We start from the raw sequence: 16,216 nt of genomic DNA, 5'->3' as shown, positions 1-16,216 counted from the left end.
TCACCCAACTGCACCCCGTTTACCCATTTGTGAATGTGAATGTCGCATTTCTACTGCCAACGTAACAAACTTTAGTGAGTGAGTGAGTGAGTTTAGTTTTACGCCGCACTCAGCAATATTACAGCTATATGGCGGCGGTCTGTAAATAATCGAGTCTGGACCAGACAATCCAGTGATCAACAACATGAGCATCGATCTGCGCAATTGGGAACCGATGACATGCGTCAACCACCCGATCCCGTTAGTCGCCTCTTACGACAAGCTGAGTCGCCTTTTATGGCAAGCATGGGTTGCTGAAGGCTTATTCTACCCCGGGACCTTCACGGGTCAACAAACTTTAGAACAGCATACTCAGGTCAAGATGAAGATGTGAAGATGAAGTTGTACGCAGGAAGACTGTACGAGGCCATGACAACTGACATGCACGTTGACGTCGGTTAAGTGGCGTGCTTACTGTGCGGCTTGTCGTAACTACTTGTAGCATATGACTTATAGTAACAACAATCGGAAAGATTTAGGTGTTCTGACGTTGCAGCTGTATCGCGTCTACAAGTTGATTCTACAAGCAAGAACGGACCTTTAACCAAGTGCATATTTGATAAGGAGGACGCAGACAAGAATAGCGTAGTGACCTCAACACAATGTCACGTGATGCAAAAATATGTACTTTATCACCTGATAAAGCATTGGTGGTGCACTTGATCTTTTAGAGAAGCATCTTAGGGTCCACTGAATCCCCGAGTTACACATATATATTTAAGAACTTAAGTCCATGCAATACCCCTGTTCTAGGCCATTCCACACCATTCGCCCCTTTCCGCGAAACCCACGGAGACTGCCATTAGGCTTGTCACGGAAAAGCACGAGTTGACCAGGGGTTCTGATCGTCTCACGCCATTCGTGACCCACTGGTGTTATTCGGGGATAATGTGATAAGCGATCTTCGTGGAGTTTACGGAAAAGGACGAGTAGTGACGAATGACCCCGGTGCACCCGGAAGAATGTGGGAGGTAGCTCTTGTCGTACACGCTGCGTTATGATCAGTGTTTTGTCGTCGGTGGAGAATCCTTGGTAGGTACATACCGGAAATGGTCGTCTCGATAGAAATAAGATATTGTAATGTCATTGAATAACTCGTTGAAATAGCGATGTTGTCTTTCTAAACTACACCACCAGTCCCCGTTAATTTGTACTGAGAGAGGATTGTTTTAGTGTTCCACATGGAACGACACAGAAATACGTCAGGCAACATACATCTAAGCAACCCTCACAACCGTCCTCGTGGGGCAGGTCGACATGCTTCATGTCAGCGAGTCTGAATACGTTATCTCACCCGTCCTCTCTTACGGTAAGCAAGGATAAGTAAATATCATTTCCAAGCCGGATATCCACGGGTATGTGACAGTCATGATATATATAGCCATGGTCTAAAACTTTCTTTTAGTTTCCCGATTTGTGCTCTGAAGGTAACTCACAATATATGTCGCCATGGAGCCCACTTCCAAACCCCCCGTCATTCTTCCCGAAGGCAAGGACTACCACGTATTTCTCTGTTACAACATCGCCGACCAGGATTTTGTGGATACCTTGATCAGCCACCTGGAGTCTCCTGGGATTGGACTGAAATGTGTGGACCATAGGAGGGACTTTCACCCAGGAAAGACTGTCATTGGGAATATAGAGGAATTCATAGCCAGAGCTTGGAAGTGTGTGCTGATCATGACGCCAGCCTTTGTGAGAAGTGACTGGTGTAAATTCGAGACGGACATAATGGTACACATGTCTCTTAATGAAAAGCGAGAAAGCGTCATCCCAGTTTTGCTGGAACCTTGCAAAATACCGGAAACCGTGGGGATCTTGACGTACATCGATGTGAAACAGTCCCCGAGATGGAGGGAAAGACTTGTGGATGCCATCAGGCGGACAGGTAAAACTTGCCTTAACCCTGGTGGGGGCCGTTCATGTGGGTGGGGATGTACAATCTGAGCCTAGAACCGGGTTTGACGCTTTAACGGGTATAGCAGAATTGAAATGTCGCTTTCGCGGGCTGACACAGCGGAAGACCCGGGTTCGATTCCCCACATGGGTACAATGTGTGAAGCCCACTTCTGGTGTCCTCTGTCGTGATATAGCTGGAAAAGCAGCGTAACACCAAATTCACTCACTCATTTATTCACACTATGGAGGCAAATTAATAAGAGTAGTAGAAATAAAAGTTTTTGTGAAGCGCTGACTTCCACCACCAGCGTCAAAGCTGACAAAACGTCAAAACCTGACAGTTTCAAACAACATACGATGAGAAGCATGGAAGGATGTGATAGCGGATTGTGACTGACCTATCTCTTTTTTCTTCATATTTTTCTGTAAATGCCATAGTCTGAACTGAACATTTAAATTAAGACAGAAATTAACGTTGTATGAACAAGTTATATCTAGAATTTACATGTATTATGGACAGAAAAAGGTCAGATTTCTTATCCATTCATGAAACATAATATCACATTTCAGACACACCGACGTTAACGCTGGGAGTCCAGGTGAGTAAAATTTATATAGTTTATTTCGTCCTAAGATAATTTGTTTAACAAACTATAATTAAAATGTTTACACAGTTCACTGTTTGTTAGAAGGAGGAGTACAAAGAGTGAGTGAGTGAGTTTGGTTTTACGTCACATTTAGCAATATTCCAGCAATATCACGGCGAGGGACACCAGAAAATTGGCCTCACACATTGTAACCACGTGGGGAATAGAACCCGTGACGAGCGAACGCTTTAACCACCGGGCTAACCCTAGAAAACGAATAAGCATAACATAGTGAAACGCTGATCAGAATCAAAACATCATGCCAACTCTGCGAGGTTTTCGCCGAATGTTTGTCCTAATCATAAAAAGGTTGTTTAACAAATTATCATTAAAGTATTGACACACTTCGATATTTGTTACGAGGGAGGAGTGCAGAGAAAGGAACAGACAGGTGAGCGAGGAAGCATGGAACACAGGCAAACTGTAGCGCAAATGGGACTGCGCAGCGCAGAGAATATGACAAGTCTTCACATATGCGAGCGAAGCGAGCAAAGTTTAGCAAGGTACTTCCATCGCTTCGGATCGAAAAATATTTTTCATGTCAAAAAATAAAACATCGCCACCATCAAAGGCACACACCCACTTAATCACGTGGTTGTGCTCTCAGATTTCCTACCTGATGTTTAATAATTACTCACGTCAAACATGTTTTGTTCAACATATTAAGCGACACGCGTCGTAGTCAGATCGCTCTTCGCCTCCATTACACCTGCCAACTTTCGCATGGACGGACTGACGGAACAACAATAAGCAGAAATTAAAAAAAGAAATATTATATTGCCTAATTTTATCATGAACCTGGTGGAATGTATTTGTTTTATTTGTTGTCTCTAATGTTCGAATTTTCGTAACATTTATTCTACGTGAAAACACTTCTGGCGTAATGAGCGAATGAAGCAGTAGAGGTAACTGTAAGTATACCATATGTAATAATACTGTCCTGTTCCTTCACTTCACCGGAAGCTGGAAGGGGGAATGGAGGCGAAGAACGGTCTGATATACCATGAGTTGCGCTTAACCAGTGAAGAAATGGGTGTATACCTTTGACGGTGGCGATATTTTATTTTGACATGAAAAATATTTTACGAACCGAAGCGAGGGAAGTACGTTACCAACCTTTGCTCGCTTCGCGCGCATGTAGTAAGACTGGTCATTTTCTCTATGCTGCGCAACCCAGTTTGCGCTACAGTTTGCCTGTGCACACTAGAGGTTAAGGAACATTTGTGCACGTGCTTCTCGAACACCTGGCTCTGCCTTTCCCAGAATCAATAAAAGGCTGATTATACCCTAGGACTTGCCTGAAACTGATTACTGGAACGTCTAAGCCAATAGTTTCCAAACAGGGAACATCAGTTGCGCACATGTTTTTACGCCAGGCATTAGCGTCTGTTTTGTCTTGGACTCTGTGTCCAAAGGAGTTACAGGATATTCGCAGAGAGCGCTCCAAGGGACATAACTCTATGAGGGTCGCTTAAAATAGTGTTCGGCCGGTAGAGTGCGAGAGAGTCGGTTTAATGAAACGTTACATTAATTAATTCTAACTTTTTGATATAATGTTGTGAACTAAATGCGTACAAATGTTTGGAGTAAATGCTATGGTGGCTGCCATGAGGGTTGATAAATATCTTAGAGATATGCATTATTATTTATAGAGAAATGTGGTGTAAAATGGTCCTTTTAAACAATAATACCTCCACAGCCAGATGGTGTTTGACGACATCGTGAAATGCCGCACTCTGAAGACTTGGTAACGCCTCTTGACCTCTATATTTCTTTTGTTCCTTAGGAAGAACAAGGAATGGAGAGAATGGTTCAAACAGCAAGGACTGAGAAACAATTGTACATACAATGTGTCCAGGAATATACACGGGACAAACGAAGGATACAGCTGGAAGGGAAGTCCTTAGAGGCTGATGTCAACAACACATTCGCTCTAATTTCACAACAGTTACTTGACCAGTTAGACAAGCAACGGAAGAAAAAGATAGAGGAAATTCATGAACTAACTGCCAGCCAACAGGATACGCTTCTACAAAAGAGAAATACTGCTGATGACATTGTTCGATTAATGGATACTGATTTTAAGAAAAACAGCCAAAATCTTAAACATTTCATTGGCATGCTTGAACAATATGCCTCATTAACAGCAGAACAAGGGAGTGGATCGTACCGCGGATTTGGAGAACCTGAGAGTTTGGTGGAGCAGATGAATGAGTTGGTGTCTAGTGCTGGTCATCTCAGACTGACTGACGTCACAAAGGTCAGGTCACAGGAAGACAGGGTCAGCTTCCTGAAAGGTAGTATCAGTAATAATATCGTGAGTGAGTGAGTTTAGTTTTACACCGCTTTTAGCAATATTCCAACTATATTACTGCGGGGGACACCAGAAGTGGGTTTCACACATTGTACGCATGTGGGGAATCGAACCCGGGTCTTCCGCTGTGTTCGACGTGATGAGCCAGCGCTTTAACCATTAGGCTACCCCAACGCCTCAACAACATAGTTGTCATTCATGTTATATATCCTGTTCACCATAACCAGCCCCTATTTCAAAACAGTTTGGAGCCTCCAGACAGTCTAATGCTCATCATAAGCTGGATGATGTGATTCAGTAATTCTGAAGGTTATTGGTTGCTTGGTTGGTTTGTTGTCCAACGTCGCGCTCAGCAATATTCCAGCTATATGGCGGCGGTCTAGAAATAATCGAGTCTGGACCAGACAATCCAGTGATAAACAGCATGAGCATCGATCTACGCAACTAGGATACGATTGTCGACATGTGTGAACCAAGTCAGCGAGCCTCAACGTCCGATCCCGTCAGTCGCATTATACGACAAGCACGGGTTACTTGAATGCTAATTCCAACCTAGATCTTTACCTCCCTTGGGATTATTGGGCGGTGGAGGGATGTTCATACAAAAGGTCAACTCTCTGGAATGACCATCTGGATGTCAAGTTCTTTCGTCGAGCCACTAAATATCTGCCAAATGTTTCAAAGTCATGGTACCCCAATTGAATTTACAATAAAAATAAACCCCACTCCTGAACGTTGGATATTTTCAAAATTAGGACATTTAAATTGATATTTGAAATGGAGTGTGCGCACTGTTGATCACATTTTCCATCTCGGATATTCCTTTTGTTGTGGTACTAAAGACTAACGGTGACACTTTGGTAGCATAAATCAACTTGCAGACATTTTGGGAAAGAAAAAATCGCAAAAAATCGAAACTAAAGAAATGCCCAAAGAGCAAAATTCGATACAGTTTGGCAATTCAAAATCCGTTACGTACCTGGCACTATTGGACCATCATGGAATTATTTTAACTGTTTATAGTCAGAACAACACAAGAGGCTCTTCAGACTGCTGTGCATGTTACAGGATGTGAACCAATCCGTTGTTGCAGACATGTACCCTTCGTGGGCGATACTACCCCAGGCACCAGAGATCAACATTCGCAGTTTTATCAGATGTAAGTTGTTGTAAATACTGAGAAACAGGTAAATTTGATTTTTTTTATTTAAATTTTTAAAATATTTTTTTTAATACTACCTGCTTTCATCATATATTGATAACTTTTTTATCAATAAGTATTTATCGTAGTTGGTGTCATTGACCTATACAGCAGAAACATAATCGATTTAGGCGAACACAATAAAAAACGATGCTATTGTTTCCAAATATGTGAATAAACATTCAGCATATGTCTTTTAGAGTTGTCATTCACAACTTAAAGACCGTATACCTTATATGGTATTTCGTAAAACGTGACCATATCAAATCTATATTTTCTGAAATATATGCGACAAAACAGAATCATGAGAAACCTCATGCGTACATGCTGCGTCCACGTTACGACTACATAAGAAGCAAGTATTCATAGATCATTGTCATAAACACATGGAAAGGCTGGCAAATATTCACCTTGAAAGACGAAAATGAACGATACATATCAAAATAGGTAACATCGGACATCATTAGGTTTCTTTTCCGTCAAATCTGAAAAAAAGTTAAATCATACTACCATTTCTTTTCATGAAAATGAAATATAGTCTATCATTTAGGAAATAATCAGCTCTTTGGGTATATCTTCAGGTCCTTACTTCGTGTATGATGGCAAGACAGTATGCGAGGACTGTTGTCTCCTGTCTGATGGAGGTCTCTCTAACCAGTCGCCGTCCCAACCTCACCATCCATCTGACATGAGACTCAAGACCTATAGCGGAGCTGTGGGGACACGGACGATGACAGCAGGAGGCCTGTACTACTGGGAGAACAAGCTTGAGGTCGACCTGGAGAAGGAAATGGACGGCCGGCAGTCGGTGTTTGAGGTGGCTTTGTCTACAGATGGCGTGTTTGATGGCAGTCAGGAAGGATCCGCTTCAAGTAATGTCATTAGCATCCGTGCATATCGATGTGTGACGCATAAAGGTGTTTGTCTTTCTGCAGCAAGATTTACGTCACTTGTATATCATGGGTTCCTTACACAGAACCAACGAGGGAAGTGGCCCTCCATTGAACTGGGATTCCTGCTAGACACCTTCAGACAGAGGCTGACAGTTTATGACGTCACAAAGAAGGGGGAGATAACCAGTGTGGACAGGATCGGGGACGTGGAAGAGTTCACTCCCCAGTTCGCAGTGTTTGCTCCTAAGAATGGATCTGTGAAGTTGTCAGTGATTACAGGCATAGGGCTGAAACTGTCCGATAAAACCACAGTGATGCTGGAGAAGTACATCGAGAAACGAAATCATTGATGGCTGTCACTATTCGTTCACACACACACACATTACACATGTGCAAGCATTTTCTAGAAACCGCGCGGTAATAGCTATGTGGGACAGATGGCCAACTGACTCTTTGGGTGTGGGTTCGAATCCAACCCAACTAAAGTACTAGAGTCTGTACTGAGAATGTGTATTCCCAGATACGACATGTCACATTAGCCCGCTCTCTAAATAACAGAGTGTTGTCAAAGATTTTCTCTATTTAGATTTACATTTGCATTCAGAAAATACATATCTCTACATATGACGTACTGTCCATCTTGTAATTAAATTTTATGTATTGTTACATATATCTTGGTACAGTGGAAGGAGCGTCTGCCTGGAGAGCTGAAGGTCTGTGGTTGGGTCCGCTGAACCTAACCGCTCAGTAATAATAGCTGTTCGCCTGCCAAGCATTAGGTAAAGGGTTGGTCGAGATGTAGCCGGTATATACTTGTGTGGGTGGGTTATGTGAGTTTAACCGTAAATAAAAAAGGTTCGTACCCTGAAAACAAATGAAGTGTTGGCTCACCTGGACTTGCGAAACTTCGGGTTGGGTTTGGGATGGGGAAGCTGGTTGTTGTTTTTACCAAAAAAAAGAAAAGAAAAGAAACGAAAGAAGAAAGAAAAAGAAAACAGTTCGGGACCGCATTTATGTATATTTTGCTGAATATGCGCATTTCAAACTTTTCATAATATATTTTCAAAGTGAAATTACTGAAAGTGAAATGGTATATTTAGTATTAAAGCACATATTTTTTTACATTTTTAAGCTGTGACAAAATTTTCAAAGGGAAGATGCTGCAACTGAACTGATACATTCAGTATTCTGACAAATGTTTTATTACATTTTAAGTAGTGACACAATATATATCTCGCTACCATATATCTCGCTAATTTAGTGAGTGCATGAGTCTAGTTTGTAGCAGTGTTCCAGCGATATCACAGCGGAGGACACCAGAAATGGTCTCCGTACAGTGTAGCCTACTGGTTGTGGGGGGAATCGAACCCGGGTCTTGTACACCACTTAAAGCAATATTCCATCAAGGGTGAGGGGGTCACCAGAAATGGGATTGACACACTACATCCATGTGGGGAATCGAACCCGTGTATTCGGTGGGTTGAAGTTAACACTTGGACCTCAGAGCTATATCATGATATGAGTTCTTGCGAGTGGTAACATTAAATAATCTGGAATTAATGCTTTCGAGTAAAGTCAAACACGGACTAAAATACCAAATCACACGGGCTGTATTTAGCAGACACCCAACCCCACCCCACCCCTCGAACACGAACACACACACACACACACACACACACACACACACACACACACACACACACACACACACACACACACACAATAATAATTTTTTAAAAATCCCGCACACCCCATACAAGTGTACAGCATGAGAGAAATGTGAATTAATTATTGTTCACCGACGACACCCGCTGCCAGTGATAACGTCACAATTCACTGATCTAGCTCCACGTGCACTGCCGATGTGCGTAGGTGTGCTATTTTTAGATTCGGACTTCGCTTACATTTTTCTGAAAACACCTGATAGCAACGACGGAGTATGTGTCCCGGATGTCTTCGATTTGGGGTAAAGAAGTGTAGTGATTTCCTACTTCACTATCGGTTTATGCACCTAGTAGAGTCGGTCGCAGACGCCACCGGGCGAATATGCCTACTAAACTGAGGGAAATGATTCAACCTGCCAGATAGTCAACATACTCACGGTAATGGCTTCCACGAACTCTGGCTGGTGATCGGCAATCTCCGGCTCCTTCCGCCTTGGGTCATGACCTTGGGGCTTCCGGCGTACGGCTCCGATCACCACACCCCTCTCCGTTTTCTAGGCTCCTTCCCGCGGATTTCATAGCCATTAAGCCCCTCTTGCCAAGGTAATCACTGAGGGGCTACCTTAAAAACAACCAGCCCTGGGGGAACAGTCCTGGTCCCCCCCTCAAAGGCCAGTCCTTTCACCGCCCACAGCGCGTGAGCAAGGCCTTATGCCTCCGGGTCCACACGCTCCTCGGGTAGACCTAGCCATTCCCCAACCTTTCCATGGGCTGGTTTTGAGTGTCCTCCAAGGAATCCTTAGTGGAAGGGAAAAGTGACAGTTCTCACAGTTTATCACAGACTCTTTCACCCCCTCCAACTGTCTCACTGTCAGGGACAACTGATAGCACACCCAATCTATTGGTTGTCCTTCCTCAATTGGTTCCTGTCCTTGTTACAGGACAACCAGCCACGCACCCTCTCTCCTGAGGGTAGGCTGAGTGAATCTGCACACTTGTTTTTCTCCCCACACCTCTTCTTCCAGGTGTTTTGTGGGTTACACCCCCTCCCCCCTGGGGGTGCAACTGCCAGACTTCCTCACACCCCACTTCCGCGCGGGGTGACTTCCCCAGGGTCCTCACCACCAGAACAGCCGGGTGGCGTTCTCGGTCGCCGCCCTCAGGAAGTCCTCAGTGGTCATCCCTCGGGCTTCGGCGACCAAGTCCCCCACCAGGCACAGCAGCGCTGGGGAATTCCTCCTATGTCCCTCTGGGGGCATATATGGGGAGTCCGTTTCCACCAGTAGGTGGTCCAGGGGCACAGCTTTCAATCCTGCCGCTTGGTCGCTGTTGAAACCTCGCACCTGCCCCGCGTAGCCAAAGTACACATTCGGAAAGGTCCTCAGCCACTCCCGGACCGTCTCCTCACCCCCAGAGAAACAGTGAAGGACCAGTGGCTGTTCTGGAGGCAGATAGGCCAGCAGGAGCTGCATCATACGAGCGTATGTCGCTCCAGCTTCTTCGTCGCCATTGGGTCCCCTGATGTGCAGGACTACCGGCCTCCCTGCCGGTACGTGGGGCAACAACTCCTTTAGGGCTTGTTCCTGCCTCTTCCATTCCTTGGCCGGAACTGAGTGGTCCAACCCAATCTCCCCTACAATGCACGCCGCCTTTCCCCACAGCCCCAGCAGCTGCCTGAAGATGCCATCGGTGAGGGCCTCCACCTTCTTAGGGTGCAGCCCCACAGCAGTCCTATACCTGGGATCGGCGCTGATCTGGCTTGGGTACGTGGGGGGATCGCAGTAAACTTCCACTCCCCAGACCGGAAGTTGCGCCATCCTGTGATCCACTATCGGTGCTGCTTGTAGTAGATCTGGGGTGGTACCCAGGGGTGCTGCTCCAAAGGTAGCCTTCCATGTACGGTCCAGGTGGAAATGGGAGTCTACTAGGTGCTCCAATGGAGCCAACTCCTGGGCTTCACCCCCCTGCATGGGCCCCAGTGCTGATGCCCCCTGGACGGTCGCCTCTGCAGCCTCCGGCTGCCACCACTCGTCGCATCTACCAACCTCTTCCCCTGGGTCACATCCAGTCGCCCCCTCTGTCGGGGCAGCCCCAGTCTCCTCCTCCGGGGCTGGCCTGTCTTCCGGGAGCCACATTTCCTCTGGACCATCCACCTCCATCAACTCCTTGTCCCAGGCTTGGGGGGACTGGCTCCGGGCGGTCCATCTTGGCTGCGATGGGCTTGGTACCAAAAATAAACGGAACTCCCTCCGGCGATCTTCAGATATGAAGTTCAGCAGGTGGAGTAGCACCCGCCATTGCCTCAGGCAGGCTGGCGAGTTGAGGGGGTGAAGTGAAAACTTCACCGGCGCCCTCCACCCCTGCGCTCGGCATAAGTGTCTCATCCCGGCTATGGCTCCTTCGTGGATGGTGCAGTTTTCGGTGAGTCGGACATTCCTGTTGAAAAACCGATGCAGTTCCTCAATGGAAGTGCCAGGCCCCAGGATCCACGCCCCCAACTGGCGTAGACCCTGTACCACCTTCTCCATTACGTCTCGCTCTGGTGCACGTCCCTGGGGGAATCGGGGGCCAAAGTACCTTGGTAGGTGCGCAAAATAGGCGTGATCCTGTAGCTTGCGCGTCACTGTCCCGCACCCCTCTACGGGACACCGTGACCCCTGGCCTCTTCTGTCTTTGGCCTCTTGCCTCCTGGTTTGCACCGGCGCCTTCCCCTGGGGACGAGCTCCTCGGTGACCGGGACGGGGGCCGCGTCTCCCCTGCTCCAAGGCGCGCCCCCTCCCCACAGTCCTTTCTCCCAAGCGGTCCCACACCGCGGGCCTCTTCTCCTCCTTCTTTTCCTTGAGCCGCCTCCACTGTCCCCCCCCTTTGGGGAACTCCGGTCTCCTCCGGTCTGCCTTTGGTAACGGTTGCACCCTCCGCTTCACAATCCTCCTGGGACTTGAGGGTGTCCTCCTTCGTCTACGGCATATGACCTCCGCCGGCTGTCCCTCAATGGTCGGCCTAACCACCTCGCGCACGACCCCCTCACGTTCCCTCCGACGTGAGGGACGCTCCAGGCCCCTGCCCGGAGACGTGGGTGGCGACTCCCGCCTGGTCTCCTCGACCTGCTTGGGTGACGGCGTCCTCTGCCGCCGACCTGCCGGCCCCGACACCTCTTCGCCGGCAGGCCTAAACTCCACCTTCCTGGCTCCTGTCCCCCGAACTACCACCTCCGCATAGGTGGGGCGACCGGCCTCCCTCGGGGTGGGCTCCTCCTGCCGTCCCCCCAGCCCCCTGGCCACCACCTCCGCGTAGGTGGGCCGCCTCTCCTCGTCAGAGGTTGGGTCAGCTCTCCTCTCTCGCCTTCGATCTGACGACTTCTTCTCCATTTTCGAGATACTCCCTGTGGTTGAGTCAAATGTGGATTCCTGAAACAACCAGAACAGGCAATTGGTACTGCGTTCTCCCCATCGCCACACCGACGGGGACAACAACGCCCTCCGACCTGAATCTTCCTGCGTCTACCCCCTCCTCTCAGTGACTCTAAGCCGACCCAACCCCTCCCCCCTCTTATGGGAAAGTGCTACCGCTCCTGTGCTGCCTCCGCACCCTGTTGTTCCAGGGATGTGCACGTGGGGCAATGGTACTCCTCCATGGTTTCTGCCATGGATTCAGTCACCCCTACACAATCCCCATGGAACCATTCGTCACATCCATCACAAGCAATCATGAACCCCCCGTCGTCTGGTTGGCGGCAGTGACAGTGGACGGGCCCTGTCTCCCCCTCCCTTTCTGTTTCCTCCGGATCTTTCTGCTCCCTCTTCAGGGCGGGGCTCTCCTCTCGTTTCCTCTTCCTGTCTAGCCATCGTGGCATGACACGATCTTGACACAACTTCATCCGGTCGTGGTGAGCTGTGAATCTTCTCCTCTGGCCTGCCACAATGAACAGTGTAGGGGATAACTTCTTCTCAATGAGGTATGGTCCCCTCCACACGGGACACAACTTTTTGCATTGTCCCGGGGTCGCCCCTAGATCCAACACATAGACGGGTTGACCCTGTTCTAGGCTCTGCGATCTTGTGCGTAGATCATAGTCTCTCTTCATTCTCTCCACCGAGGTCTGTAAATTGTTCCGGGCCGCCGCATGAGTACCCTCCATGGCCGCTCTGAGTGCTGCAGTGTACTCCTCCGGGTCCTGTTCCGGAGTGGTGGTCCTTGGCCCTCCAAACATTAGATCCGCTGGAACATTCACCTCCCGACCCAACATTAACCGGTTGGCTGTGTAACCAGTCTGCCTATTCACCGCCGACCTCATAGCTCCTGCCAATTGGGGCAAGTACTCATCCCAGGTAGTTTGGGACTTGGCCAGATAGCAGCGGATCATTTGCATCAAAGTCCTATTGAACCTCTCCACCTGTCCATTCGAGGAGGGTCGATACGGTGTCGTCCGCGTCTTGGTTATTTGCAGCAGCTGGCAGATCTCCTGGAACAGTCGGCTTTCGAAATTTCGGCCCTGATCTGTATGAATCTGGAAAGGGAAGCCGAATCTGGCAAAGAACTCGTTGACTGCTGCCCGGGCTGTCACCTCGGCCTTCTGACTCGGAAGGGGTATACATTCCACCCACTTGGTGAATTGGTCCACCATCATCAGTATGTGCTGGTTGCCGGACTTGCTCATTGGTAGTGGGCCGATGAAATCCAGGTGCACCCTTTCCATTGGAGCACCTGCATGGAATGAAGTCATCTTCGACCGGGCATGTCTTGATGGTTTCTTATTACGGCTACACACTGCGCAACTGGCTACGTAGTCCTTGGCGTCCTGCCCGCATCGATACCAGTAGTACCTCTCCTTGAGTCTCTCCTTGGTTTTGGCCACTCCCATATGTCCACTAATGGGTATGTCATGGACATGTCCCAAGACCTCTTTTGTCAAACTTCTCGGAATCAGTAATCTCTCTGGGGCTTGTACCTCTGGGATCTCCTTTCTCACCAGCACCCCCTCCCCATTTCTTTTGAACAAATCCTTATCCACCCAATAAGATTTTGCAGCTGGGCTGGATAGGTAGAGCTCTGAGTCAGTGGGGATGCTGCCCTCGTCCAACCACTTCCGTAGGTGCTCGAGGTCACTGTCTTCATTTTGAGCCGTGGCTAGAGATCTCCCGGTACCCTTCCAGGGATCCACTACTCCCTCCTGTGGGGTTTCCGGCACTGTTAGAGTCCTAACCGAGAAAGTGATTCCTGCTCGGTGCACTTCCAACGAGTGAGCGGACTCCTCTGCCTGGTCCTCACTCGTTTTCTGGGAGTCCTTTCCCCCACGCCCTCCCCTCACGTGGGTGTTTCCTTCTGCCATTGACAGTGCCCTGATTGTTCGCGGCCGACCTGCCAACGGAACCACATAGTCGACTTCCTCATGGAACTGCCCCCACTGCTGGTGGGCCTTTTGGCAGTATCTGCAGCCCCCACAAGGAAGGTCCCGCAGATCCACAAATCGCCGGTAACTGTCGCATGGAGCCTCATCCACCAGACGGGACAGTCCATCGGCATTCTGATGTTTGGCCCCAGGGCGATGCTCCACTTTCATATCGTACTGGCTCAGTTCTTCTAGCCAGCGAGCCAGTTGCCCCTCCGGCGCCCGGAAGTTCAGTAGCCACCTCAAGCTACTGTGGTCTGTCCGCACCAGGAAGTGCCGTCCTAACAGGTAATGGCGGAACTGTCGAGTAAACCGGATCACTGCCAGCAACTCTTTCCGGGTTGTGCAATACCGTCGTTGCTCTGGGGTCAGCGAGAAACTTCCGTAGCTGATCACCCTCTCTTGGCCCTGTTGCCGCTGTAGGAGTTCTGCCCCAATAGCCAAGTCCGAGGCGTCTGTATCCAGGATAAAAAGGTCTGTCTTCGTGGGCATACCCAACACTGGGGTTTGCAGCAAGGCCTGCTTTATGGCCTGAAAGCCTTCCTCTTGTTCCTCCGTCCATTCGAAGGGTTTCTTGCCTGTAATGGCATACAGGGGTGTTGCTATCCTAGCATAGTCTTTAATGAACCCCCGGTGGTAGTTGGCGAACCCTAGAAACCTCTCCACTTCACGGGTAATAGTAGGTCTCGGCCAGTTCTCCACCGGTCCTAGGCTGGCTGGGTTCACCTTAATCCCCTCGCCGCTCACTATCCTCCCCAGGAATTCAATCTCTCTCTGAAAGAGTTCACATTTCCGTGGCTTCAATTTCAACTTGTATTCCCTGAATCTTTGTAATACTGTTCGTAGATTTTGGAAATGATCAGGTACAGCTTGTCCCGTCACCACTGCGTCGTCTAAGAACGCTAGAGCGATCTCCCAGCTCAGGCCGGCAAGTATCAAGGACATCACTCGGGCGTATGTCGCTGGGGCATTGCACAACCCGAATGCCATCCTCACATGCTCGAAGAGGCCATATTTGGTCACAAAAGCTGTCTTTTTACAATCCTCTTCCCTGATACGGACTTGCCAATATGCTGAGTTGGCATCCAGTTTCGAAAACCAGGAGCTTGCTGCCAGAGTGTCCAAGCATTCGTCTATCAGCGGAAGCGGAAACACGTCCTTCTGGCATTTCTCGTTCACCGCACGGTAGTCTACACAATAGCGTACGCCTCCGTCAGCCTTGCGTATGAGCACTGGGGCGGACGCCCACTCCGATACTGAAGGGCGGATCACCCCTGCCTCCAGCATTTTCTTTAAGTGAGCCTCCTCCTCTTCAGCGAAACCTAAGGGCGTTCGTCGCATACGCTGCTTGACCGGAGCCTCCTCTCCAGTGACAATGGCATGCTCAATAGCCGTAAAGTCTCCCAAATCCAAATCATGCTTTGCAAACACATCCTGAAACTCTATCAACAGGTGTGCTAATTCAATTTGGTCACTGGGGCCCAATTCCTGCTTCGACCGTGTGAATAAGTCCTTCAGGTGTTCCGGGATCATTGCTCCAACATCCCCCCCTCCCAACTCCTCTGTGGGAGAGGTCCGGCACACCATGGTCTGGGCACTGTCGCCCCCCTCTCGGACGAGGCCCATTACCTCGGCCACTGAGGCTTGACCCACCGGCTGGCCCTTGTGCAATCTGACAGTATGATCTGCCGTGTTTACCATGCACACCACCGGGGACTGGTGACCCTGGTGCAAGGTCCTCGGCATCAGCGCATACCGTTCGACTCCTGACACCGGCTCCACCACATATTGCTCCAACTCCCGGCTCATACAGCATGGCACTCTGGTGACGGATTGGGGCGCCAGCAAGGTTGTCTGAGCCACAGTTACTCTGCATGCCCCTGATTCCCTCTTATTCAGCGTCATAAGAATCTCGCACCCACCAATCGTAATAGTCCTCTGCCTAACATTGATGTTGGTACAGTGTTTATCTATGAAGTCCAGTCCCAGTATGAGCTGGTCATTGATCGGCGCTACCAGCACCTCTTGCCGGTATGTAACACCCCCAATGCGGATACGGGCCATGTCAGTTATCCACCCTTTCATTTTAAGGTCTCGACCGGCGTTGTTTACTATCACTGGTCTAGATATGGGTGGTTTATCCTGCAGCTGCTCAAAAAGCAAGTCAGAC

At 48.9% G+C, this 16,216-nt stretch overlaps 2 protein-coding genes across 4 annotated transcripts in view; one reads left to right on the top strand and one right to left on the bottom strand.

Annotated features, from left to right (window-relative positions):
* Positions 1-709: 709 nt before the first annotated feature.
* LOC137261540 (uncharacterized) lies at positions 710-7,868 on the top strand. 3 transcript variants are annotated; one of them, XM_067799301.1, is made up of 6 exons: positions 710-1,071; positions 1,573-1,927; positions 2,509-2,537; positions 4,372-4,882; positions 5,993-6,058; positions 6,682-7,868. In XM_067799301.1, exons 2-6 carry the CDS (start codon positions 1,720-1,722, stop codon positions 7,341-7,343), a joined length of 1,476 nt encoding a protein of 491 aa, XP_067655402.1. In that variant the 5' UTR covers positions 710-1,071; positions 1,573-1,719; the 3' UTR covers positions 7,344-7,868. The 3 variants fall into 3 exon arrangements, with proteins under 3 accessions (XP_067655402.1, XP_067655401.1, XP_067655400.1); XM_067799300.1 differs by having other exon boundaries at positions 967-1,071; positions 1,445-1,927; XM_067799299.1 differs by having other exon boundaries at positions 973-1,071; positions 1,467-1,927.
* LOC137260665 (uncharacterized) overlaps positions 6,097-16,216 on the bottom strand; it is a 13,839-nt gene continuing 3,719 nt past the window's right edge. Inside the window, exon 2 of the mRNA XM_067798263.1 lies at positions 6,097-12,064. Coding sequence (XP_067654364.1) covers positions 9,776-12,064 — 2,289 coding nt within the window. The 3' untranslated portion in view covers positions 6,097-9,775. The remainder of the gene's footprint in view (positions 12,065-16,216) is intronic.

This window comes from Haliotis asinina, chromosome 14, assembly GCF_037392515.1.
Source record: "Haliotis asinina isolate JCU_RB_2024 chromosome 14, JCU_Hal_asi_v2, whole genome shotgun sequence".
Lineage (NCBI taxonomy): Eukaryota > Metazoa > Mollusca > Gastropoda > Lepetellida > Haliotidae > Haliotis > Haliotis asinina.
Note: the sequence above shows the minus strand (reverse complement) of the source record. Positions and strands in the feature narration are given on the sequence as shown.